Below are 26,358 nucleotides of genomic sequence, written 5' to 3' on the forward strand. Positions count from 1 at the left end.
ACCCAAGCCGGGAATCGAACCTGGGACTCTGGAGCTGTGAAGCAATTGTGCTATCCACAATGCGACCGTGCTGCCCTTCATCCATCATGTCCCACTCCTTGGTGAATACCAATGCAAAGTACTCATTAAGAATCTCACCCATTTCCTCTGACTCCACGCATAAATTCCCTCTTTTGTCTTTGAGCGAGCCAATCCTTTCTCTAGCTACCCTCTTGCTCCTTATATAAAAGGCTTTGGGATTTTCCTTAACCCTGTTCGCTAAATATATTTCATGACCCCTTTTAGCCCTCTTTATTGCGCATTTGAGATTTGTCCTACTTTACCGATAGTCCTCTCAAGCTTCATCAGTTTTAAGTCACCTATATCTTATGTATGCTTCCTTTTTCATTTTAGCTAGTCTCACAAGTCCACCCGTCATCATGGTTTCCTAATCTTGCCATTTCTATCCCTCATTTTCACAGGGACATGTCTGTCCTGCACTCTAATCAACCTTTCCTTAAAAGACTCCCTCATTTCAAATGTGGATTTACCCTTAAACAGCTGCTCCCAATCCACATTCCCTAGCTCCTGCGGATTTTGTTATACTTGGCCTTTCCCCAATTTAGCAATCTTCCTTTAGGACCACTCTCGTCTTTGTCCATGAGTATTCTAAAACTTACGGAATTGTGATCGCTATTCCCAAAGTAATCACCGACTGAAACTTCAACCACTTGGCCGGGATCATTCCCCAATATCAGGTCCAGTATGGCCCCTTCCCAAATTGGACTATTTACATACTGCTCTAAAAAACTCTCCTGGATGCTCCTTATAAATTCTGCTCCACCTACGCCTCCAACACTTCATGAACCGCATTCAATGTTGGGAAAGTTAAAATCTCCCATCACGATCACCCTATTGCTCCTACATTTTTAATAATCTGTCTACATATTTGTACCTCTACTTCACGTTCGCTTTTGGGAGGCCTGTAGTAAAGTCCCAACAATGTTACTGCACCTTCCTATTTCTTAGCTCTATCCATATTGCCTCAGTGCTCGAATCCTCCATTGTGCCCTCCTTAATCACAGCTGTGATATCATCTCTGACCAATGGGGCGTTGTGAATAGTGTTCTTACAGGTAACAGATCAGTCCAAGGGGGAGTCGTGGAGGAGTCTTGTAGCTGTGGGGAAGAAGCTATTCCTGTGTCTGGATGTGCGGGTCTTCAGACTTCTGTACCTTCTGCCTGATGGAAGGGGTGGAAGAAGGCAATGCCTGGATGGGAGGGGGTCTCTGATTATGCTGTCTGCCTTCCTGATGCAGCGGGAAATGTATCCAGAATCAATGTGAGGGTGGCAAGCTTGTGTGATGTGTTCGGTTGAGTTCACCACACTCTGTAGTTTATTGCGATCTTGGAAGATAGAGCAGTTGCCATACCAGGCTGTGAAGCAGCCGGATAGGATGCTCTCTATGGCACATCGGTTGAACTTTGTGAGAATCTATGCAGACATGCCAAATTTCTTTAGCTTCCATTGGAAGTAGAGACGTTGTTGGGCTTTTTTGACTGTTGTATTAACATGAGTGGACCAGGACAGACTGTTGGTGATGGTGACCCCCAGGAACTTAAAGCTATCGACCATCTCCACTTCGGAGTCATGATGCAGACAGAGTGTGTGTCATGCTACTCTTCCTGAAGTCAATGATGAGTTCCTTGGTCTTTCCGACATTTAGAGAGAGGTTGTTTTCGGTACACCATGCAGTCAAGTGATTTATCTCCCTTCTGTAGTCTGATTCGTTGTTGTTTAAGATACGGCCTACTGCAGACATGCCATCCGCAAACTTATAGATTGAATTGGAGTTAAGCCGCACGGTCATATGTGTAAAGGGAATACAGTAGAGGACTGAGCACATTTCCTTGCGGAGCCCCGGTATTGATGATTATTGTGGAGGATGTGCTGTTGCCTATCCTGACAGATTGCGGTCTGTTGGTGAGGAAGTCAAGGATCCAGCTGCACAGGGAGGGGACAAGTCCAAGATTACAGAGTTTGGTTATTAGTCTTGTCGGGATAATGGTGTTGAAGGCGGAGCTGTAGACTATGAACAGCAGTCTTACGTTGGTGTCCTTGATGTCGAGGTGTTCGAGTGTTGATTATAGAGCCAGGGTGATAGCATCTGATGTGGACCGGTTGCGGTGATAGGCAAACTGCAGTGAATCGAAACCGTCTGGGAGGCTGGCATTGATCCATCTCGAGACACGCCGCTCGAAGCATTTCATGATAACAGGTCAGGGCCACCGGTCGGTAGTCATTGAGGCAGGCTACCTTGTTCTTCTTTGGTACTGGTATTATGGTGTTCTTCAAGTGAGGACAGAGTTCAACACAATTAGGGATCCTTGGTGCCACATTCTGTCAAATGCAGCCTTGATGTCAAGGGTAGTCATTCTCACGTCACTTCTGGCACTTCACTGTTGTCCATGTTCGGACCAAGTCTGTGATGAGGTCAGGAGTCAAGTATCCCAGGGGGAACTCAAACTGAGCATCAGTTACTGAGTAAGTGCCTCTTGATAGCACTGTTGACGACATCTTCCATCCCTTTGCAGTTGATTGAGAGTGGACAGAGGGGCAGTAGGTGGCTGGATTGGAATGAACCTAGTTTTGTGGACAGGAATACCTGGGCAATTTTCCATGTTATTGGTGCCAGTGTTGCAGCTGTACTGGAACAGCTTGGCTAACAGCGCAGCCAGTCCAGGAGCACAAGTCTTCAGTCCTAGTGTCGGTATGTTTTCAGGGTCTATAGCCTTTGCAGTGTCCAGTGCCTTCAGCTGCTACAATGCTATCAAGTGAAATTAATCGAATTATCTGAAGACTGGCCCTCTTGATGTTGGGATCTCGGGTGGAGGTAAAGTTGGATCATCCACTGGCACTTCACAGAATCATAGAATTGTTTCGCTGCAGAAGAAAGCCATTTGGCCCATCATGTCTGCACCAGCTTTCCAAATGAATATTATAGCCTGGGTCCACCCCCCTGCCCTTTCCCATTCCCCTGCACATTGTTTCTATTCAAATAAACAGCTAATGCCGTCTTGAAGGCCTCAATTGAACTTGCCTCCACTGCTCTTCCAGGCAGTGCATTTCAGACTTGAACCAAAACGTTTTTTCTCACATTATGTTTGCTTCTTTTGCAAATCACTTTAAATCTGTGCAATCTCGGCCTTGATTCTTTTAGAAGTTTCTCCCTGTCTTTGATGAAGAGTCACCCAGACTCAAAACATTTGCTTCATTTTCTCCCCACAGATGCTGTCAGATCTACTAAAATTGTCCAGCATTTTCTGTTTTTGTTTCACATTCCAGCATTCACTGTAATTTGCTTTTATTCTGCCTGTCGACACTGTCCAGCCCCCTTATGATTTTGAACATTTTAATCAAGTCTCCTCTCAGCCTTCTCTCCAAGGAGAGCAGTCTCAACCTCTCCAATCTATCCTCATAACTGCAGTCTCTTCAATGCGTTCCCGTCCTTCCTTTAGTGTGGCCCCAGAACTGTACACACTGTTCCAATAACCTCCTTACTTTTGTACTCTACACCCCTATTAAAACAGCCCCGAATACGATGTTACGATTGTAGTTTTGGGGTACGGGAGATTGAGAGTATAGAGGTCAGGAGCACAGATTTGACTTCGCAGGAGGGTTCCAGTGTTCAGGTAGGTGGTTTGAAGTGTGTCTACTTCAATGCCAGGAGTATACGAAATAAGGTAGGGGAACTGGCAGCATGGGTTGGTACCTGGGACTTCGATGTTGTGGCCATTTCAGAGACATGGATAGAGCAGGGACAGGAATGGTTGTTGCAGGTTCCGGGGTTTAGGTGTTTTAGTAAGCTCAGAGAAGGGGGCAAAAGAGGGGCCTCACGGTAGCATGGTGGTTAGCATCAATGCTTCACAGCTCCAGGGTCCCAGGTTCGATTCCCGGCTGGGTCACTGTCTGTGTGGAGTCTGCACGTCCTCCCCGTGTGTGCGTGGGTTTCCTCCGGGTGCTCTGGTTTCCTCCCACAGTCCAAAGATGTGCGGGTTAGGTGGATTGGCCATGCTAAATTGCCCGTAGTGTAAGGTTAATGGGGGGATTGTTGGGTTACGGTTATACGGGTTACGTGGGTTTAAGTGGGGTGATCATTGTTCGGCACAACATTGAGGGCCGAAGGGCCTGTTCTGTGCTGTACTGTTCTATTCTATTCTATTCTATTCAAGGTGTGGCGCTGCTAGTCAAGGACAGTATTACGGTGGCGGAAAGGATGCTAGATGGGGACTCTTCTTCCGAGGTAGTATGGGCTGAGGTTAGAAACAGGAAAGGAGAGGTCACCCTGTTGGGAGTTTTCTATAGGCCACCTAATAGTTCTAGGGATGTAGAGGAAAGGATGGGGAAGATGATTCAGGAAAAGAGCGAAAGTAACAGGGTAGTTGTTATGGGAGACTTTAACTTTCCAAATATTGACTGGAAAAGATATAGTTCGAGTACATTAGATGGGTCGTTCTTTGTACAATGTGTGCAGGAGGGTTTCCTGACACAATATGTTGACAGGCCAACAAGAGGCGAGGCCACATTGGATTTGGTTTTGGGTAATGAACCAGGCCAGATGTTAGATCTGGAGGTAGGTGAGCACTTTGGAGACAGTGACCACAATTCGGTGACCTTTACATTAGTGATGGAAAGGGATAAGTATACCCCGCAGGGCAAGAGTTATAGCTGGGGGAAGGGCAATTATGATGCCATTAGACATGACTTAGGATGTGTAGGTTGGAGAAGTAGGCTGCAAGGGTTGGGCACACTGGATATGTGGAGCTTGTTCAAGGAACAGCTATTGCATGTTCTTGATAAGTACGTACCAGTCAGGCAGGGAGGAAGGGGTCGAGCGAGGGAACCGTGGTTTACCAAAGAAGTGGAATCTCTTGTTAAGAGGAAGAAGGAGGCCTATGTGAAGATGAGGCGTGAAGTTTCAGTTGGGGCGCTTGATAGTTACAAGGAAGCGAGGAGGGATCTAAAGAGAGAGCTGAGACGAGCAAGGAGGGGACATGAGAAGTCTTTGGCAGGTAGGATCAAGGAAAACCCAAAAGCTTTCTATAGGTATGTCAGGAATAAAAGAATGACTAGGGTAAGAGTAGGGCCAGTCAAGGACAGTGGTGGTAAGTTGTGTGTGGAGGCTGAGGAGATAAGCGAGATACTAAATGAATACTTTTCGTCAGTATTCACTCAAGAAAAAGATAATATTGTGGAGGAGAATGCTGAGACCCAGGCTATTAGAATAGATGGCATTGAGGTGCGTAGGGAAGAAGTGTTGGCAATTCTGGACAAGGTGAAAATAGATAAGTCCCGGGGCCTGATGGGATTTATCCTAGGATTCTCTGGGAAGCCAGAGAAGAGATTGCTGAGCCTTTGGCTTGATTTTTAGGTCATCATTGGCTACAGGAATAGTGCCAGAGGACTGGAGGATAGCAAATGTGGTCCCTTTGTTCAAGAAGGGGAGTAGAGATAACCCCGGTAACTATAGGCCAGTGAGCCTAACGTCTGTGGTGGGTAAAGTCTTGGAGAGGATTATAAAAGATACGATTTATAATCATCTAGATAGGAATAATATGATTAGGGATAGTCAGCATGGTTTTGTGAATGGTAGGTCATGCCTCACAAACCTTATCGAGTTCTTTGAGAAGGTGACTGAACAGGTAGACGAGGGTAGAGCAGTTGATGTGGTGTATATGGATTTCAGTAAAGCGTTTGATAAGGTTCCCCACAGTCGGCTATTGCAGAAAATACGGAGGCAGGGGATTGAGGGTGATTTAGAGATGTGGATCAGAAATTGGCTAGTTGAAAGAAGACAGAGAGTGGTAGTTGATGGGAAATGTTCAGATTGGAGTTCAGTTACGAGTGGCGTACCACAAGGATCTGTTCTGGGGCCGTTGCTGTTTGTCATTTTTATAAATGACCTAGAGGAGGGCGCAGAAGGATGGGTGAGTAAATTTGCAGACGACACTAAAGTCGGTGGAGTTGTAGACAGTGCGGAAGGATGTTGCAGGTTACAGAGGGACATAGATAAGCTGCAGAGCTGGGCTGAGAGGTGGCAAATGGAGTTTAATGTGGAGAAGTGTGAGGTGATTCACTTTGGAAAGAATAACAGGAATGCGGAATATTTGGCTAATGGTAAAATTCTTGGTAGTGTGGATGAGCAGAGGGATCTCGGTGTCCATGTACATAGATCCCTGAAAGTTGCCACCCAGGTTGATAGGTTTGTGAAGAAGGCCTATGGTGTGTTGGCCTTTATTGGTAGAGGGATTGAGTTCCGGAGCCATGAGGTCATGTTGCAGTTGTACAAAACTCTATTACGGCCGCATTTGGAGTATTGCGTACAGTTCTGGTCGCCTCATTATAGGAAGGACGTGGAAGCTTTGGAACGGGTGCAGAGGAGATGTACCAGGATGTTGCCTGGTATGGAGGGAAAATCTTATGAGGAAAGGCTGATGGACTTGAGGTTGTTTTCGTTAGAGAGGAGAAGGTTAAGAGGTGACTTAATAGAGGCATACAAAATGCTCAGAGGGTTAGATAGGGTGGACAGCGAGAGCCTTCTCCCGCGGATGGAGGTGGCTAGCACGAGGGGACATAGCCTTAAATTGAGGGGTAATAGATATAGGTCAGAGGTGGGTTTTTTACGCAAAGAGTGGTGAGGCCGTGGAATGCCCTACCTGTAACAGTAGTGAACTCGCCAACATTGAGGGCATTTAAAAGTTTATTGGATAAGCATATGGATGATAATGGCATAGTGTAGGTTAGATGGCCTTTAGTTTTTTTCCATGTCCGTGCAGCATCGAGGGCCGAAGGGCCTGTACTGCGCTGTATCGTTCTATGTTCTATGTTCCTTATTTTTGAAAAATGTATGTAACATTATTACAGCAAATAAACCAATTGCACCAGATCCCCTAAATGTGAGACAAACAAACCCCATCTCTGGTAGAACCCCTCGTATGCCCCTCTCAGAGCAAATTTCACCTTCTCCAAATACAGGAACTCCATTAGACCCCCCTCTTATCATCATCACCCTTGAACCTGCCCTTAACTTAAGTGCCGTCGGAATTGCTCCCAAATCTTCAGCGTGGCTACAACCACAGGACTACCCGAGAACATCCCTGGGACGAATGGTAACTGCGCCGTTGCTAGCGCCCGCAACCACGCCAGCACCCGCAACCCTGACCTTTTCCAAGAATCTGCCTCTATCCAAACCCACAAAGCCTCCGTCTCTGTACTCCAGCCCCACCTTCTCCACATTCACCAGCCAGTAATAGTGTCACAAGTTCAGAAGTGCCAAACTCCCCGACTGCCGTACCTTGCCACCTTCCCTTCCCACATAAATGACGAGACCAGCCTGTCCGTCCCTCAAAAAATGACTTTGGCAAAAGGACCGGCAGACACTGGAACAGAAACAAGAGCCTTGGTAAAATGTTCATTTTTACTTTCTATACCCGGCCTGCCAACGACAAGGGGAGACTATCCCATCGCACCAAGTTCTGCTTCACAATCCCCACCAGGCTCATGAAATTGAGCTTATGAAGTCGCGTCAAGTCCTGCACCACCTGCATCCCCAAATATCTAAAATGAGTTGTCACTCCCCGAATGGCAACCCTCCCGCTGCCACCCCTGAAACTGGGGAAGAGACAACAAAATATTTGTTAAATTTAACTTGCATCCTGAAAAATTCCTGAGCAACCCCATTATTTACCTTACCGACGAGCTAGGGTCCAAGATGTTAAACAGCAAATCATCCCCGTACAAAGGCACCCTATGCTCCACCACAAAAAAGTCTGAGTACAACTTATGCACCAACGAAAAGAATGATTGTTCCCTATCTCGAGGATGCACAAACCTCCACAGATTCACCCCTCCCATCTTTCTCATGAACCTGGCCAACACCACCACCCCCCCCCCCCCCCCCCCCCGAAGGGACCTGCGAGCTTTGCCGAAACCTGTGCACCGTCGGGTCCAACACCATGTTGCAATCCCCTCCCCACCCCACACCGCCCTTCCTACCTGCCATGACCATCCCACCCCAGGCCCCGGGGCAGCACGGTACCACAGTGGTTAGCACTGTGGCTTCACAGCAGCAGGTTTGTTTCCCCGCTGGGTTGCTCCGATTTCCTCCCACAGTCCAAGTATGTGCAGGTTAGTTGGATTGGCCACGCTAAATTGCCCTTAGTGTCCTAAAAAAGTAAAGTGGGGTTACTGGGTTACGGGAATAGGGTAGAGGGGTGGGGTGTTCTTTCCAAGGGTGGTGCAGTCTTGATGGGCCGAATGGCCTCGTTCTGCACCTTAAATTCCATGTCCAGCAACCTGTCCATGGACTTTTGAAGTTCTACACTGTCCTCTTCACAGTTTACAATACTTCCAGGTTTTGTATCACCAGCAAACTTAGAAACTGTCCTCTGGAAACCAAAATGTGGATCAATGTTTCATCAAACATTTTTCCCAGGTCCCACTTTTGCTAACCACCAACCTTCATGATCTACGTCGGCTGACCTGCGTGAGACAAGCCATGTTTACTTACCATTATATCATAGAATTTACAGTGCAGAAGGAGGCCATTCGACCCATTGAGTTTGCACCAGCCATTGGATAGAGCAAGGATAGGGACTTAAGCCCACACCTTCACCCTATCCCAATAACCCCATCTAACCTTTTGGACACTGTCATAAGTACCCTTTTTGTTCCTTATCGTAATTTCTTTCTCCTTTTCCATCCTGGGGCTCTGGATTTGTTTACCCTACCTTTCCCTTTTAAGGAAATATACCGTTACTATGTCCAGACCATTTCTTATGTCCAGACCATTTCTGTTTTGAAGGAAAAGTGAGTAAAGTCGCCATAGTCCCAGATGACCATAGGCTGCTTTCCCCTTTGAGGAGGAGAGCTGACAGGTTGTGATTTTACCTGAGGATTGCCACACCTCAGGTGAGGGGCAAAGTTGAAAAGGCGGGGGCCTTCATGAATAACCTCAGCCGCTACAGGAATTGGCCCTTACTATTGGCTTTAGACTGCATCACAAACCAGCTCTTCCCCCATTGTTAATCTACAGTTTTCCCCCCAACAACCTTTCATTTCACTCTAACTGGCCCAGACCCATTCTTGCTTGATTGAAGTCCGCTCTTCCCCAGTTAATTATTTTTATACTTGATTGCCTATTGTCCTTTTCTATCATCATCCTAAACCTCATAATACAATGATCATTGCCTCCTAAATGTCCCCCCCACAGACACTTGATTTACTTGGCCTGTCTCATTTCCATGAATCAGGTCCACCAGTGCATCCTTTCTTGTTGGTCTGGACGCAAACTCCCCCTTTCCACTAACACTGTCCCACTCTACATTTGGATAAATAAGATGTCCCATTATAACTACTCTAGAATGTTTGTGTCTCTTTGTAACTGCCCTGTAGATTTGTTCTCCTACATCTTTTTCACTAGTTGTCAGTCTATAGACTGAGCAAAGCAATTGCTCCCTTTCTTTTCCTTTGCTCCAGCCTAATTGATTCTATCCTTGAACCCTCTGGGCCACCCTCTTTCTCCAGCATCGCAACACTCTCCTTTGCCAATACTGCCACCCTCCCCCTTTCCTTCCTTTTCTTTTTTTCTTTTTTGTTTTTAAATTTAGAGTGCCCAATTCATTTTTTTCAATTAAGGGGCAATTTAGAGTGGCCAATCCACCTGCCCTGCACATCTTTGGGTTGTGGGGGCGAAACCCACGCAAACACGGGGAGAATGTACAAACTCCACACAGACAGTGACTCAGAGCCGAGATCGAACCTGGGACCTCGGTGCCATGAGGCAGCAGTGCTAACCACTGCGCCACCATGCTGCCCTTTTCCTTCCTTTTCTGAACACCTTATACCCAGGAGTATTTAACTCCCAGTCCCTTCCTTTAGCCAGGTCACTACAACATCATATTTCCACAATGCAACCTGTGCCTGTAACTCCCCAATCTTATTTACTATAATTTGGACATTCATATGCGTGCACGGTAACCCTGATTTATACTTTCTCCCTTACTCTGACCTCACCCGATAACTTACTATTCTCTATCCTAGTGTTTTCTGTCCCACCCAATATTTTGTACATCATGGTATTCCTGTCTACTATTTCCTCTTGGTTCCCACACCCCTGCCGAGTTAGTTTAAAACTCCGACAGCAAAACGCCCGCAAGAAACTCAACTCCAGCTCTGTTCAGATACAACCCACCCAGGAATGTCCTGCAGCCGCACTGTGATATCCTTGGTCCTCGCACCAGGGGGAGCAACATACCATCCTGGAGTCAGGTGTACAGCCACAGAAACACCCGCCTGTTCCCCTCACACATGAATCCCCAAGCACTATTGCTCTTCTCGTCTTCCTCCCTCCTGTACAGCTGAGTTACTTGTGGAGCCACAAACCTGGCTCTGACTGCACTCTTCTGGGGAACCAATGCCGTCACAAACTTCCAGAACAAAAAGCCGATTTGTGAGCAGGACCCCAGGGGATTCCTGCTCTATCTGCTTAGTTCTCTTGCACTGCCTGGTCAACCATTCCGTCTCGATCTCCACACCCTTCAGCTGTGGTGTGACCACCTTTCTGAATATACTATCCACGTAGCTCTCAGCCTCATGGATGCGCCACTCAAGCTCTGAAACCCAGAGCTCAGGTATCTGCAGCTGGCAGCACTTCCTGCACTTAAGGTCATCTAGGACACCAATAGCGTCCATGACTTTGTACATGTTACAGAACACAGTTGACTGAGCTGTCCTAATACATCTTAACTTTAGTTCTCTTCTGTTAATTCTATTCTGTTTTGAATTGCTAGTATTACCACACCATGTAAGCCCTAACTTTCCCTTATTCCAGACGCTGGTTTTTAACGCATTGCCCCTTACACTGAGCACTTAGCAGCCAATCCATTTACCAGTTTTCCGTGATATTGGTTGTCTTTTTTTCCCCACTGCTTCCTCACAGCAACTGAAATACCAAATAACTTGCCTGTACTGCAGCAGGGCAAGATCAGGTTCCGAAGGGTGAAAATGTTAGTAAGCAAAAAGCAGAATAACACCTCTTTCCCCTGTGCACCGAATTCCCACTTTGTTCCAAATTCCCATTCGGACTGTGTCTCACTCGGGTGATGCCTCTCCAAGTGCTTGGGCACCCACCTTCTGACTTCTAGCTGAAAATGGCTACCGGCCAGTTAGTCTTACTTCGGTGGGAGGCAAAGTAATGGAAAGGGTACTGAGGGATAGGATTTCTGAGCATCTGGAAATACACTGCTTGATTAGGGATAGTCAGCACGGATTTGTGAGGGGTAGGTCTTGCCTTACAAGTCTTATTGACTTCTTTGAGGAGGTGACCAAGCATGTAGATGAAGGTAAAGCAGTGGATGTAGTGTACATGGATTTTAGTAAGGCATTTGATAAGGTTCCCCATGGTAGGCTTATGCAGAAAGTAAGGAGGCATGGGATAGTGGGAAATTTGGCCAGATGGATAACGAACTGGCTAACCGATAGAAGACAGAGAGTGGTGGTTGATGGCAAATATTCAGCCTGGAGCCCAGTTACCAGTGGCGTACTGCAGGGATCAGTTCTGGGTCCTCTGCTGTTTGTGATTTTCATTAACGACTTGGATGAGGGAGTTGAAGGGTGGGTCAGTAAATTTACAGATGATACGAAGATTGGTGGAGTTGTGGATAGTGAGGAGGGCTGTTGTCGGCTTCAAAGAGACATAGATAGGATGCAGAGCTGGGCTGAGAAGTGGCAGATGGAGTTTAACCCTGACAAGTGAGGTTGTCCATTTTGGAAGGACAAATATGAATGCGGAATACAGGGTTAACGGTAGGGTTCTTGGTAATGTGGAGGAGCAGAGAGATCTTGGGGTCTATGTTCATAGATCTTTGAAAGTTGCCACTCAAGTGGATAGAGCTGTGAAGAAGGCCTATGGTGTGCTAGCGTTCATTAACAGAGGGATTGAATTTAAGAGCCGTGAGGTGATGATGCAGCTGTACAAAACCTTGGTTAGGCCACATTTGGAGTACTGTGTGCAGTTCTGGTCACCTCATTTTAGGAAGGATGTGGAAGCTTTGGAAAAGGTGCAAAGGAGATTTACCAGGATGTTGCCTGGAATGGAGAGTAAATCTTACGAGGAAAGGTTGAGGGTGCTAGGCCTTTTCTCATTAGAACGGAGAAGGATGAGGGGCGACTTGATAGAGGTTTATAAGATGATCAGGGGAATAGATAGAGTAGACAGTCAGAGACTTTTTCCCCAGCTGGAACAAACCATTACAAGGGGACATAAATTTAAGGTAAATGGTGGAAGATATAGGGGGATGTCAGAGGTAGGTTCTTTACCCAGAGAGTAGTGGGGGCATGGAATGCACTGCCTGTAGAAGTAGTTGAGTCGGAAACGTTAGGGACCTTCAAGCAGCTATTGGATAGGTACATGGATTAGGGTAGAATAATGGAGTGTAGATTCATTTCTTCTTAAGGGCAGCACGGTAGCATTGTGGATAGCTCAATTGCTTCACAGCTCCAGGGTCCCAAGTTCGATTTCGACTTGGGTCACTGTCTGTGTGGAGTCTGCACATCCTCCCCGTGTGTGCGTGGGTTTCCTCCGGGTGCTCCGGTTTCCTCCCACAGTCCAAAGATGTGCAGGTTGGGTGGATTGGTCATGATAAATTGCCCTTAGTGTCCAAAATTCTATGATTAACCTCGGACAAAAGTTCGGCACAACATCGTGGGCCGAAGGGCCTGTTCTGTGCTGTATTTCTCTATCCAAATGCTTCAGCTTGGCTTCAACATCATTGAGGATGGGGATATTTATGAAATTTTCTCCAGTTTGTTATTGTAATTGTACATCACCATTCACTTTGATCTGCCACACTCAGTCCCAAGTTTGAGTTACACAATGTTACACTCAGTTGTGAGCTGGGGGGGTGGTGTGGACACAGTGTTCTACTCTGTTCTGGTGTGGGAATGTGAGGAGAAATAGCATTGCACCTGAGAGAAGTGATGATGATGGTGGGGAAAGGACCTGTTAAAACTCTTTTGGCACTGCATCTACTGCGTTGATGAGATTAACTGACTCGGTTCAGACCAAGGATCTAATTTGGTTCTGCATCATACTAACCAATTTTGTCTTTACCTCTTTGGCCACTTGGGCGGCACAATGGTACAATGGTTAGCACTGCTGCCTCTCAGTGCCAGGGATCCGGGTACAATTCCAGCCTTGGGTGACAGTCTGTGTGGAGTTTGCATGTTCTCATCATGTCTGTGTGGGTTCCTCCAGCTGCACTGGTTGCCTCCTGCAGCGCAAAGATGTGCAGGTAAGGTTGATTGGCCATGCGAGATTGCCCCATAGTGTCCAAAGGTTAGGTGGGGCTATGGTGTTCTTTGTGTTGCTTATTTAGGATGGAAGGCATAGTGTTCCACAAAGACCAAAGTATAGCTTTTGCTTGAACAAAGATACGATTTTATTTACACTACGAAACTGGGTTTCGTCACTTAGCCCTTTAGAATACAGAATTGATCAATAACATATGACTACACTCATCTACTGCTAATCTCACTGCTGGTTTAAACTATAACCTAACCTTCTCTCACTAGCTGCTCTTATGGCCTTCACTAGGCATCTCCTGCTTACACTCCTCTCCCAAGGTCTGTCATCACTGCTTAATATAGTTGTATCTGCAGCTCCTTCTAGTGGCTGTTCATGATACTACATTAACTCTTGTAATGCTGATAGTTATGATAATACCAGATCCCTCCTTTGTAAAAGAAAATATTATTACAGTGATTGTGATATTTTCTTTAACTCTGACCTTATAGGTGTATTTTTGTCTAAATAACTCGTGACTATCATACAATACAGTATTTTTGTAATGACCGTTACATTACTTAGATGAGCATAGGTTAAATTAACAATCACAATCTTAGTAATAGCTTCTATCATGAAGGTATCTGAAAGTGAAAATGGTGAGTAATCCTCTCTATCCTCTATGATTTTGGATTCTTTTCTCAACACTTTTCACACTCTGGATGCTGTTTAAATTTGGTTACTGGAACAGTTGCTGATAAACGGCATTGTGCTGCGAAGTGATTCAGTCTGCCACAATTGGAACAATGTTTCCCTCTCACCCGACAATCTTTTTACTGTGGGCTTGTCCACAGCGTGTGCAAGTCATCATGCTCGTCCCGTCACATTCAAAATGTACGCAGTTTTCTTTGCTGCAACACAGCATTAATGGCATCGGCCACATTTAGCGATTTTGCACTCTTTTCCTGCGCCACGAATTTGGCATATTCGCTCGATGCCTCAATCGACAACACAGGTCTTCTGAATTTTTTCTCGCACACCGGTTCACCGTTTATTCTGAACACAACTTTATCTCGCAACATAGACTCGGAGCCCGAGAAAAGATTATCAGACTGTACTTGGAGCTTAAGATCTGTGATGTCTGAATCTACAGACTCTTCTCTGAACTGCAGCTGTTGTTTAACATGTAGCGCTCATAGAATGTCTTCACAATCGGACATCTCTGTAGCACATGCTGTATTTATTTTTATCCTCATCTGAATTCAAATAAAGTGAATAGCTTCCATGCTTGTGGTCCAACCAAATTTAGTAGGAGAGTTATTTTACATTGATCTAGCACGGAGGCAGAAATAAAGACTTCGAACTGTTGCTGAAAGAAAGCCCAGTTCTGGCATAGTTTATCATGTGTCTGCACTTGGGCAGGACTGGAACCGATGTCCTAGGGGGGGTGTTTTCTAGAGCTGTTGGGGAGGGTTTAAACTAATGTGGCAGGGGGATGGGAACCAATGCTGGAAGTTGGAAGGTAGTAAAACAGGGACAGAAACAAAAGGAAGTAAGGGGAAAAGTGCAAGGCAGAGAAGACATAGTCAGAAATCCATAAGGGCGACAGTACAAGGTACAGTGACTGAGGGGAGCACAGTGAATAGGCCCAGTAATAACAAAAGGAATAAAACTGGAGATGTTAAGATTCAAAACAGAGGTAAAAAAACCAACATAAGTGTACTTTACCTGAATGCTCGTAGTATTCGGAATAAAGTAAATGAGTTGGTGGCACAAATCATCGTGAAGGACTATGATTTAGTGGCCATTACTGAAACATGGTTAAAGGATGGTCACGACTGGGAGTTAAATATCCGAGGGTATCAAACTATTCGGAAGGACAGAGTGGATGGTAAGGGAGGTGGTGTTGCTCTGTTATTTAAGGATGACATCCGGGCAATAGTAAGGGATGACATCGGTGCTATGGAGGATAAGGTTGAATCCATTTGGGTGGAAATCAGGAATAGTAAGGCGAAAAAGTCACTGATAGGAGTAGTCTATCGGCCACCAAATAGTAACGAGATGGTGGGGCAGGCAATAAACAAAGAAATAACTGATGCATGTAGAAATGGTACAGCAGTTATCATGGGGGATTTTAATCTACATGTCGATTGGTTTAATCAGGTCGGTCAAGGCAACCGTGAGGAGGAGTTTATAGAATGTATCCGCGATAGTTTCCTAGAACAGTATGTAATGGAACCTACGAGGGAACAAGCGGTCCTAGATCTTGTCCTGTGTAATGAGACAGGATTGATTCATGATCTCATAGTTAGGGATCCTCTCGGAAGGAGCGATCACAATATGGTGGAATTTAAAATACAGATGGAGGGTGAGAAAGTAAAATCAAATACTAGTGTTTTGTGTTTAAACAAAGGAGATTACAAGGGGATGCGAGAAGAACTAGCTACGGTAGACTGGGAGCTAAGACTTTATGGTGGAACAGTTGAGGAACAGTGGAGAACCTTCCAAGCGATTTTTCACAGTGCTCAGCAAAGGTTTATACCAACAAAAAGGAAGGACGGAAGAAAGAGGGAAAATCGACCGTGGATATCTAAGGAAATAAGGGAGAGTATCAAATTGAAGGAAAAAGCATATAAAGTGGCAAAGATTGCTGGGAGATTAGAGGACTGGGAAATCTTTAGGGGGCAACAGAAAGCTACTAAAAAAGCTATAAAGAAGAGTAAGATAGAGTATGAGAGTAAACTTGCTCAGAATATAAAAACAGACAGTAAAAGTTTTTACAAATATATAAGACAAAAAAGAGTGGCTAAGGTAAATATTGGTCCCCGTGTGTGCGTGGGTTTCCTCCGGGTGCTCCGGTTTCCTCCCACAGTCCAAAGATGTGCGCGTTAGGTGGATTGGCCATGCTAAATTGCCCGTAGTGTAAGGTTAATGGGGGGATTGTTGGGTTACGGGTATAAGGGTTACGTGGGTTTAAGTAGGGTGATCATTGCTCGGCACAACATCGAGGGCCGAAGGGCCTGTTCTGTGCTGTACTGTTCTATGTTCTATTGGTCCTTTAGAGGATGAGAAGGGAGTTTTAATAATGGGAAATGAGGAAATGGCTGAGGAACTGAACAGGTTTTTTGGGTCGGTCTTCACAGTGGAAGACACAAATAACATGCCAGTGACTGATAGAAATGAGGCTATGACAGGTGAGGACCTTGAGACGATTGTTATCACTAAGGAGGGAGTGATGGGCAAGCTAATGGGGCTAAAGGTAGACAAGTCTCCTGGCCCTGATGGAATGCATCCCAGAGTGCTAAAAGAGATGGCTAGGGAAATTGCAGATGCACTAGTGATAATTTACCGAAATTCACTAGACTCTGGGGTGGTCCCGGTGGATTGGAAATTAGCAAACGTGACGCCACTGTTTAAAAAAGGAGGTAGGCAGAAAGCAGGAAATTATAGGCCAGTGAGTTTAACTTCGGTAATAGGGAAGATGCTGGAATCTATCATCAAGGAAGAAATTGCGAGGCATCTGGATAGAAATTGTCCCATTGGGCAGACGCAGCATGGGTTCGTAAAAGGCAGGTCGTGCCTAACTAATTTAGTGGAATTTTTTGAGGACATTACCAGTGCAGTAGATAACGGGGAGCCGATGGATGTGGTATATCTGGATTTCCAGAAAGCCTTTGACAAGGTGCCACACAAAAGGTTGCTGCATAAGATAAAGATGCATGGCATTAAGGGTAAAGTAGTAGCATGGATAGAGGATTGGTTAATTAATAGAAAGCAAAGAGTTGGGATAAATGGGTGTTTCTCTGGTTGGCAATCAGTAGCTAGTGGTGTCCCTCAGGGATCCGTGTTGGGCCCACAATTGTTCACAATTTACATTGATGGTTTGGAGTTGGGGACCAAGGGCAATGTGTCCAAGTTTGCAGATGACACTAAGATGAGTGGTAAAGCGAAAAGTGCAGAGGATACTGGAAGTCTGCAGAGGGATTTGGATAGGTTAAGTGAATGGGCTCGGGTCTGGCAGATGGAATACAATGTTGACAAATGTGAGGTTATCCATTTTGGTAGGAATAACAGCAAACGGGATTATTATTTAAACAATAAAATATTAAAGCATGCCGCTGTTCAGAAAGACTTGGGTGTGCTAGTGCATGAGTCACAGAAGGTTGGTTTACAAGTGCAACAGGTGATTAAGAAGGCAAATGGAATTTTGTCCTTCATTGCTAGAGGGATGGAGTTTAAGACTAGGGAGGTTATGTTGCATTTGTATAAGGTGTTAGTGCGGCCACACCTGGAGTATTGTGTTCAGTTTTGGTCTCCTTACTTGAGAAAGGACGTACTGGCGCTGGAGGGTGTGCAGAGGAGATTCACTAGGTTAATCCCAGAGCTGAAGGGGTTGGATTATGAGGAGAGGTTGAGTAGACTGGGACTGTACTCGTTGGAATTTAGAAGGATGAGGGGGGATCTTATAGAAACATTTAAAATTATGAAGGGAATAGATAGGATAGATGCGGGCAGGTTGTTTCCACTGGCGGGTGACAGCAGAACTAGGGGGCATAGCCTCAAAATAAGGGGAAGTAGATTTAGAACTGAGTTTAGGAGGAACTTCTTCACCCAAAGGGTTGTGAATCTATGGAATTCCTTGCCCAGTGAAGCAGTTGAGGCTCCTTCATTACATGTTTTTAAGGTAAAGATAGATAGTTTTTTGAAGAATAAAGGGATTAAGGGTTATGGTGTTCGGGCCGGAAAGTGGAGCTGAGTCCACAAAAGATCAGCCATGATCTCATTGAATGGCGGAGCAGGCTCGAGGGGCCAGATGGCCTACTCCTGCTCCTAGTTCTTATGTTCTTATGTTCTTATGTCTTGAAGTGGTCAGGCTTCTTGAGACCTTCCATCTTCTGATCAGTCTTTACTGTAGATTTTTTTTCTGATTGGCAGATTCTAGATTGATTTTTTTCTTTTTTTTTTAAATTTATTAAGATATTTGTAATTTTATAATAATAATAACAGCAGATAAGAAAGCAAATACAAATATAAATGTAGTACATGCATCATTTCCATCCCTCACATGTCCCTCCTACCCTTAACAGAAAATAGCCTAACTCCCCCCACCACCTGTGTTTTTAGTACCGCGGACATGACACCCGCAAAACCCTGCCAGAATCCCTTAAGCTTCGGGCAGGCCCAAAACATAAGGACATTATTTGCTGACACCTCTCTCTCCCCACCCTCCCCCGTACACCTCACACACCTGTCCTCTACCCCAAAAAGCTTGATCATCCAGCCCACCGTCATGTGTGCCCGGTGAACTACCTTAAATTGTATCAGGCTAAGTCTGGCACATGATGAGGATGTGTTAACTCTGCTCAAAGCATCCGCCCACAGACCTGCCTCTATCTCTTCCCCTAGCTCATCTTCCCACTTGCCCTTGAGCTCCTCTATCTGAGTTTCCTCCGACTCTATAAGCTCTTTCTAGATGTCCGATACCTTCCCCTCTCCCACCCCAGTTCTGGAAACTACCCTGTCCTGTATCCCCGGTGGCGGTAGGAGCGGAAAGGTCGAAACCTGCCTTCTCAAAAAATCCCGTAACTGCAGATACCTGAATCCATTTCCTGCAGGCAATGCAAACTTCTCATCTAAATCCTTCAAACAAGGGAAGCTCCCATCTATGAATAGATCCCCCATCCTCTCAGTCCCTGCTCTCTGCCATCTCAGAACCCCCCCCCCCCCCATCCAGCCTTCCCGGTACAAACCGATGGGTATTGCAAATCAGGGCCCAGATCATTGCTCCTTCCACTCTCATATGTTTCTTCCACTGCCCCCAGACCCTCAGGGCCAGCACTACCACCAGGCCTGTGGAGTACTGGCCCGGCGAGAATGGCAGAGGTGCCGATAACAATGCCTCCAGACTTGTGCCCTTGCATGATGCCGCCTCCACTTGCTCCTACACCGATTTTCTCTCTTCCCCAACCCCCACTGCCCACTTCCTTATCAAGGCTATATTTGCCGCCCAGTAATAATTGCTAAAGTTCGGCAGTGCCAACCCACCCTCCCCTCGACTATGCTCCAGCAATACTTTCGTCACTCGCGTGGTTCTACCCGCCCACACAAAGCCCCAAATCACTTTGTTTAACCATTTAAAAAAGGCCTTTGGGATATAGATGGGGAGGCACTGAAAAACGAAAAGAAATCTGGGGAGGACCGTCATTTTCATGGTCTGTACCCTTCCTGCCCGTGAAAGCGGGAGCATGTCCCACCTTCTCAAGTCCTCCTTCGTTTGCTCTACTAGGCGAGTCAGATTTAACGTATGTAGTGTTTCCCATTCCCGTGCCACCTGGATTCCCAGATAGCGGAAGCTCCCTCCCGCCACTCTAAAAGTCAGCTCTCCCAGTCTCCTCTCATGCCCCCTCGTCTGGATTGCGAACATCTCAGTTTTCCCCATATTCAATTTATACTCCGAAATCCGGCCACATTCCCCTGAGATCCGCATAATCTCCACCATCCCCCCGAACAGGTCGGAAATATACAGGAGAAGGTGGTGGACGTAAAACGAGACCCTGTGTTCCGTCTCTCTCTCCTCCCCCCCGGACCAACCCTTTCCAGTCCTTCAATGCTCTTGACATCATCGCCAATGTCTCTATGGCCAGATCAAACAACAGCGGGGAGAGGTGCACCCTTGCCTTGTCCCTCGGTGCGCTTAAAATAGCCCGACGTTAGCCGATTCGTTCGTACACTCGCCACCAGTGCCTGTATAACCAAACCCAATCAATGAAGCCCTGCCCAAACCCGAACCGTCCTAACACCACCTCCCACAAATAATTTCACATCCAAAAATGAATATATGTCGTCAGTATTCACACAGGAAAAAGACAATGTTGTTGAGGAGAATACGGAAATACAGGCTATTAGACTAGAAGGGCTTGAGGTTCATAAGGAGGAGGTGTTAGCAGTTCTGGAAAGTGTGAAAATAGACAAGTCCCCTGGGCCGGATGGGATTTATCCTAAGATTCTCTGGGAAGCTAGGGAGGAGATTGCTGAGCCTTTGGCTTTGATCTTTCTGTCATCATTGCCGACAGGAATAGTGCCAGAAGGGATAGCAAATGTTGTCCCCTTGTTCAAGAAGAGGAGTAGAGACAACCCCGGTATCTATAGACCAATGAGCCTTACTTCTGTTGTGGGCAAAGTCTTGGAAAGGTTTATAAGAGATAGGATTTATAATCAGCTGGAAAGGAATAATTTGATTATTGTGAAGGGTGGGTCGTGCCTCACAAACCTTATTGAGTTCTTTGAGAAGGTGACCAAATAGGTGGACGAGGGTCAAGCAGTTGATGTGGTGTATATGGATTTCAGTAAAGCGTTTGATAATGTTCCCCACGGTAGGCTATTGCAGAAAATACGGAGGCATGGGATTCAGGGTGATTTAACAGTTTGGATCAGAAATTGGCTAGCTGTCAAAAGACAGAGGGTGGTGGTTGATGGGAAATGTTCAGCCTGGAGTTCAGTTACTAGTGGTGTTCCGCAAGGATCTGTTTTGGGGCCACTGCTGTTTGTCATTTTTATAAATGACCTAGAGGAGGGCGTAGAAGGATGGCTGAGTAAATTTGCAGGTGACACAAAAGTCGGTGGAGTTGTGGACAGTGTGGAAGGATGTTGCAGGTTTCAGAGGGACATAGATAAGTTGTAGAGCTGGGCTGAGAGGTGGCAAATGGAGTTTAATGCAGAAAAGTGTGAGGTGATTCATTTTGGAAAGAGTAACAGGAATACAGAGTGCTGGGCTAATGGTAAGATTCTTGGTAGTGTGGATGAGCAGAGAGATCTCGGTGTCCATGTACATAGATCCCTGAAAGTTGTCACCCAGGTTGATAGGGTTGTTAAGAAGGCGTACGGTGTGTTAGCTTTTATTGGTAGAGAGATTGAGTTTCGGAGCCATGAGGTCATGTTGCAGCTGTACAAACTCTGATGCGGCCACATTTGGAGTATTGCGTGCAGTTCTGGTCGCCACATTATAGAAAGGATGTGGAAGCATTGGAAAGGGTGCAGAGGAGATTTAGCAGGATGTTGCCTGGTATGGAGGGAAGATCTCATGAGGAAAGGCTGAGGGACTTAAGGCTGTTTTCGTTGGAGAGAAGAAGGTTGAGGTGACTTAATTGAGGCATACAAGATGATCAGACGATTAGATCGGGTGGACAGTGAGAGCCTTTTTCCTCGGATGGTGATGGCTAACACGAGGGGACATAGCTTTAAATTGAGGGGAGTTAGATATAGGACAGATGTCAGAGTTAGGTTCTTTACTCAGAGAGCAGTCAGGGCGTGGAATGCCCTGCCTGCAACAGTAGTGGGCTCGCCAACATTAAAGCCATTTAAATGGCCATTGGATAAACATATGGATGATCAGGGCTTTAGAGTGGTTTCACAAGTTGGCACAACATCAAGGGCCGAAGAGCCTGTACTGCGCTGTAATGTTCTATGTTCACCCGGTCAAAGGCCTTTTCCGCATCCATCGCAACCACCACCTCCATCTCCTCCTCCCCCCCCCCCCCCCCCCCCCTCCCCGAGGGCATCATGGTAACATTTAAGAGCCTTCCAACATTGTCCGTCAGCTGCCTGCCCTTGACTTCCTCTATCACCTCAGGGACGCAGTCCTTTATCCTTGAGGCCACTATTTTATACAACAGTTTAGAATCCACATTCAATAGGGAGATTGGCTTATATGACCCACATAACTCTGGGTCCTTCTCCTGTTTCAGGATCAGTGAGATGGACGCCTGTGACATTGTTGGGGGAAGGACAACCCACTCCCTTGCCTCATTAAATGCCCTCACCAGCAGCGGACCCAGCATCTCCGAGTACTTCTTGTAGAATTCCACTGAATAGCCGTCCGGTCCTGAGGCCTTACCTAACTCTGGATTGCTTTTTTCGACATCCAATGCTATTCCAAACTAATCTAATTACTGTTTCCTTCAAGGAATAGACACCTGGTACCATGTGTTTTTCTTTGTGTTGGTTATTTAGGATGGTTGGGATAGTGTTCGACAAAGACCACAGTATAGGTTTTATTAAAGCAAAGCTATGGTTTTATTTACACAAATAAACTGGGTTTTGATACTTAGTCCTTTAGAATACAGAATTGATCAATAACTACATTCATCTACTGCTATAAACTATAATCTAACCTTCTCACACTAACTGCTCTTATGACCTTCACTAGCTGTCTCCTGCATAAACTCCTCCCCCTAAGATCTAGCAACACTGCTTTATATAGCTGTATTTGCAGCTCCCTCTAGTGGCTATTCATGATACTACATTAACCCTTGTAATGCTTATAGTTATGATAATACCACAGGGGGTAGGACTGATGGGGTGCTCCTTTGGAGGGTCGGTGCAGACTCGATGGACCGAATGGCCTCCTCCTTCACTGTACGGATTCTATGATTTTCTGTCTATAGTTCACAGGTGCAGCTTTCATTCGTAAGACCTGAATGTTGAGGGCCAATGGGCTGTTCAGGCCTGATGTGTGAGGACATCATGGCAAGTTTGAACCTGTCCTTAAGTTAGAGACGCAGTTCAAAATTGAACTTGCTACGTAGAAGTCAAGGACAGAAACCATGGCTGATTTTCTGCAACTGCCATCCTGACTAAAAGTCAAGGGCACTGAGGAGAGTCATGGTCTCTGGAGTTTATTTAACTTGAACAAACAAGGATTTGGGCTGTTGTTTATAATTTTTTATAATAATCTTTATTGTCACAAGTAGGCAAATATTAACACTGCAATGAAGTTACTGTGAAAATCCCCTAGTCACCACATTCCAGCGCCTGTTCGAGTACACAGAGGGAGAATTCAGAATGTCCAAATTGCCTAACAGCACGTCTTTGTGGACTTGTGGGAAGAAACCCACGCAGACAGGGGAGGAATGTGCAGACTCCATACAGACAGTGACCCAAGCCGGGAATCGAACCTGGGACCCTTGAACTGTGAAGTAACAGTGCTACCCATTGTGCTACTGTACCGCCCACCAATTGCTGTGATTATTGATTCAGATGAAATTCACGCACACTGGGATTATAATTAATAGTAAACTGCAGAAAATTCGAGATGTGATTGTTCATCAGGTGGAGTTACAAATATTAGGGACGTGACAGATATTCTGGAATGAGGCAGGTGGACAGGTTAGTGAAGTGACTTTATCCTGGCATATGCAGCTTATTAAATTTACAGCATTGGAACAGTGAGAGAAACATGAACAAGTGTATTTGGGGAAAGAACAGTTCAAGGAAGGTGAATGAAGTTGTACTGGGATGAAACTAGACTTCTCATTACAGATTACAGCTTGAAAAATATTCTACTGGGCCTTTGGGCGGGGAGGATCTAATAAACGGTTTCAAAAGCATGAAGCATATTGAGAGAGTAAGTATTTCTAGTACTTTCTGAATCAGTAAGACATAAAGAAGAAATTTAAAGGACAGAAACTAAAAGATGATTTAAAAGGGAATTGGATAAAGAAGAATATAATGAAGATCCAATAAAGGGATTAGAGCAGCTAATGTCAGTCAGAGACCCAGTGCTGGCATGGGTAAACTAGACTGTGTGGCTTCCTCCTGTGCAGCGAATTCTATGAAGGTGTCACTAATATGGTAACATTTGGAAAAGATCATGTCATGTATTGCGTACAAAGCAGATAGTGGGCTATTTTGCAACAATTTATTTTGGCTAAATAATATTTGTTCTTTTGTTTTCTCTGCAGTGACTCCTATGGAATCCCCTCAGGAGGCTCCTCCGGTTAGCTCTGTGCCTCTAATTCCACCACCTCCACCCCCAAAGAGTGCTGCTCGCTTGCTGGCGTTAGCTCTGGCTGAGAGTGCCCAGCAGGCCACTGTGCAGTCTCAAAAGAAGCCTGGGCGACAGGCCTCGGAGGATCAGAACTTCTACACTGCCCCTATTACAGAGCCATGCCCAATATCAGCTGCCTCAGAAACTCCTACAGCGGTCAGCTATCAGATAACTGTACAGCCAAATGTCGAACCACAACCCGCCACTGGCCAAGTCCCTCCCAACACTATAGCAGGGCCTACAGCTTCAGGCCAGGTAAGGGAAACAAAGACTTAATCTGTCAGTTGGACTCTGGGAATTTGGTGCAGTTCCCCTACTAGATTTCAGACTGAACAAAAAAAAGTATAAGCGTTAATTGATTAAGTTGTTTTGCAGTTAGAATCTTTCTATCAATAACCACTATTATAATAACTCTCTTCATGAGGTTAAAATCTATTTGTGAAATGTTAGGGCCGTGTATTGAGAAATAAATCTGAACATTCCTGAGTCCCTCTACAAAGTGCAGTATCAAGTAAGTTTCTCGTTACAGTCAACACCACATACTCACTCACTCCCAAATAGAGAAATGCCAGTACTAGCTCTTCAAATTTTAAAACAAGCTGTGAAAAACAGTTAACATTTCTGGATAATGTTCTTTTATCAGAAATGTTATCCATGCTGGTGAAAGGTAAACCTGAAATGTCAACTCTGTCACTTCACGGATGCTACCAGACCTGCTGAGAATTTCCAGCATTTTCTGTTTTTTAATTCCGATCTCCTGTATCTACAGTATGAGCAAATAACACATACAAACATATCAAAATAGGAGCAGAAGTAGGCCATCCATCCCTTCGAGCCTACTCCACCATTCAATAAGGTCATGGCTAATCTGTTTGTGTGGAGTTCTACGTTCCCCATCTACCCCTAATAACCTTAGATTCTTGTTAGGCAAGGGAATCGATCAACCTCCGCGTTAAAAATATTCAGTGATCCCACTTCCACCACTACCTGAAGCAGAGAGTTCCAAAGTTCCACAACCCTCTAGATAAAAAATATTCTCTGCCTCAGTCCTATAAGGGCGACCCCTAAAACCATGCTCCCTAGTTCTGGGCTCACCCACAAGAGGAAACATTACAGAACCTACAGGCTCCACTCTATCACAGCACATGTTACTCCTTCAAAGAACTCTAGTAAATTGGCTAACCTTAATTTCCCTTTCATAAAACCGTGGTGATTCTTCCCAATTACCTCGAGCTTGCCAAAGTGCCCAACGATACCCGCTAAAATGATCGGTCCAATTATCTGACCTGACACTCCTCTTTGTGTAGTTGCTTACTTACGTTTGACCCTTTTCTCAACTTTAGTTAACCACAGATGGTGGGTCCTCCCTTTAAAAAATTTTCTTTCCAACAGGAATGTACTTATTCTGAAATATCCCCTTAAATGTCTGCCACTGCTTCTCTCCTCATCTATCTCCTAGCCTGGTATTCCAGTTTACTATACCCTACTCAGCTTCCACAAACCATGACTCTTAGACCCATTCTTCTGTCTTTCAAGCTCAATGTAAAATTCAATCATATTGTGGTTGTTACCACCTAGTAGTGCCTTGCGTACCATCTCATACAACTTTAATAAAACAAAACTTGTTGCACTCTTGAGGTGCTTTAATACAATTGTGATACATTTAATATTCACTGTATAGATTCAGTGCAAGTCATATAGCCCAAGGGCGTCTATATCGTACCCAGCCACTTAGTTCACTATGGCTGAAAGGCCTTAAGACAGCAACCTTCCCCCATTGCACCTCTGTGGTGGCTGCCCCAAGCTTTCGTGCATCCCTGAGCACATAATCCTGGGCTTTGGAACGTGCCAGCCTGCAACACCTGGTTGGGGACAGCTTTTTGCACTGGAAGACCAATAGGTTTTGGGCATAGTGCCAGTAGTCCGTTGAAGCTGCGCAGCAACCTGGATCCACCTGCACAGACCCAACACAGGTCCTCCCCTTTTACTGAACTTGTACAGCCACACAAAAAAACCTGAGATGGTCTGTGCACTTAAGTGGATAATTGACATATTTGTTTTATTCTTTCACAGATGTTTCTGGCTACGACCAGCATTTATTTCCTATCCCTAGTTGTCCTTGAGACGGTAGTGGTGAGCTCCCATCTTGAACCACTGTAGTCCCTGTGGTGTAGGTATGACCACGGTGTTGTTAGGAAGGGAGTTCAAGGAT

The 26,358-nt window shown here is 45.5% G+C and overlaps 1 protein-coding gene across 9 annotated transcripts in view; it reads left to right on the forward strand.

The window, feature by feature from the left end:
- LOC119954104 (rho GTPase-activating protein 32-like) overlaps positions 1-26,358 on the forward strand; it is a 726,718-nt gene that overhangs the window by 692,670 nt on the left and 7,690 nt on the right. For all 9 annotated transcript variants that reach the window (XM_038778987.1, XM_038778995.1, XM_038778990.1 and 6 more), the window contains one exon: positions 24,061-24,401. In XM_038778987.1, the coding sequence (XP_038634915.1) occupies positions 24,061-24,401 (341 nt within the window). The remainder of the gene's footprint in view (positions 1-24,060; positions 24,402-26,358) is intronic.

The sequence above is a fragment of the Scyliorhinus canicula genome, chromosome 19, assembly GCF_902713615.1.
Source record: "Scyliorhinus canicula chromosome 19, sScyCan1.1, whole genome shotgun sequence".
NCBI lineage: Eukaryota > Metazoa > Chordata > Chondrichthyes > Carcharhiniformes > Scyliorhinidae > Scyliorhinus > Scyliorhinus canicula.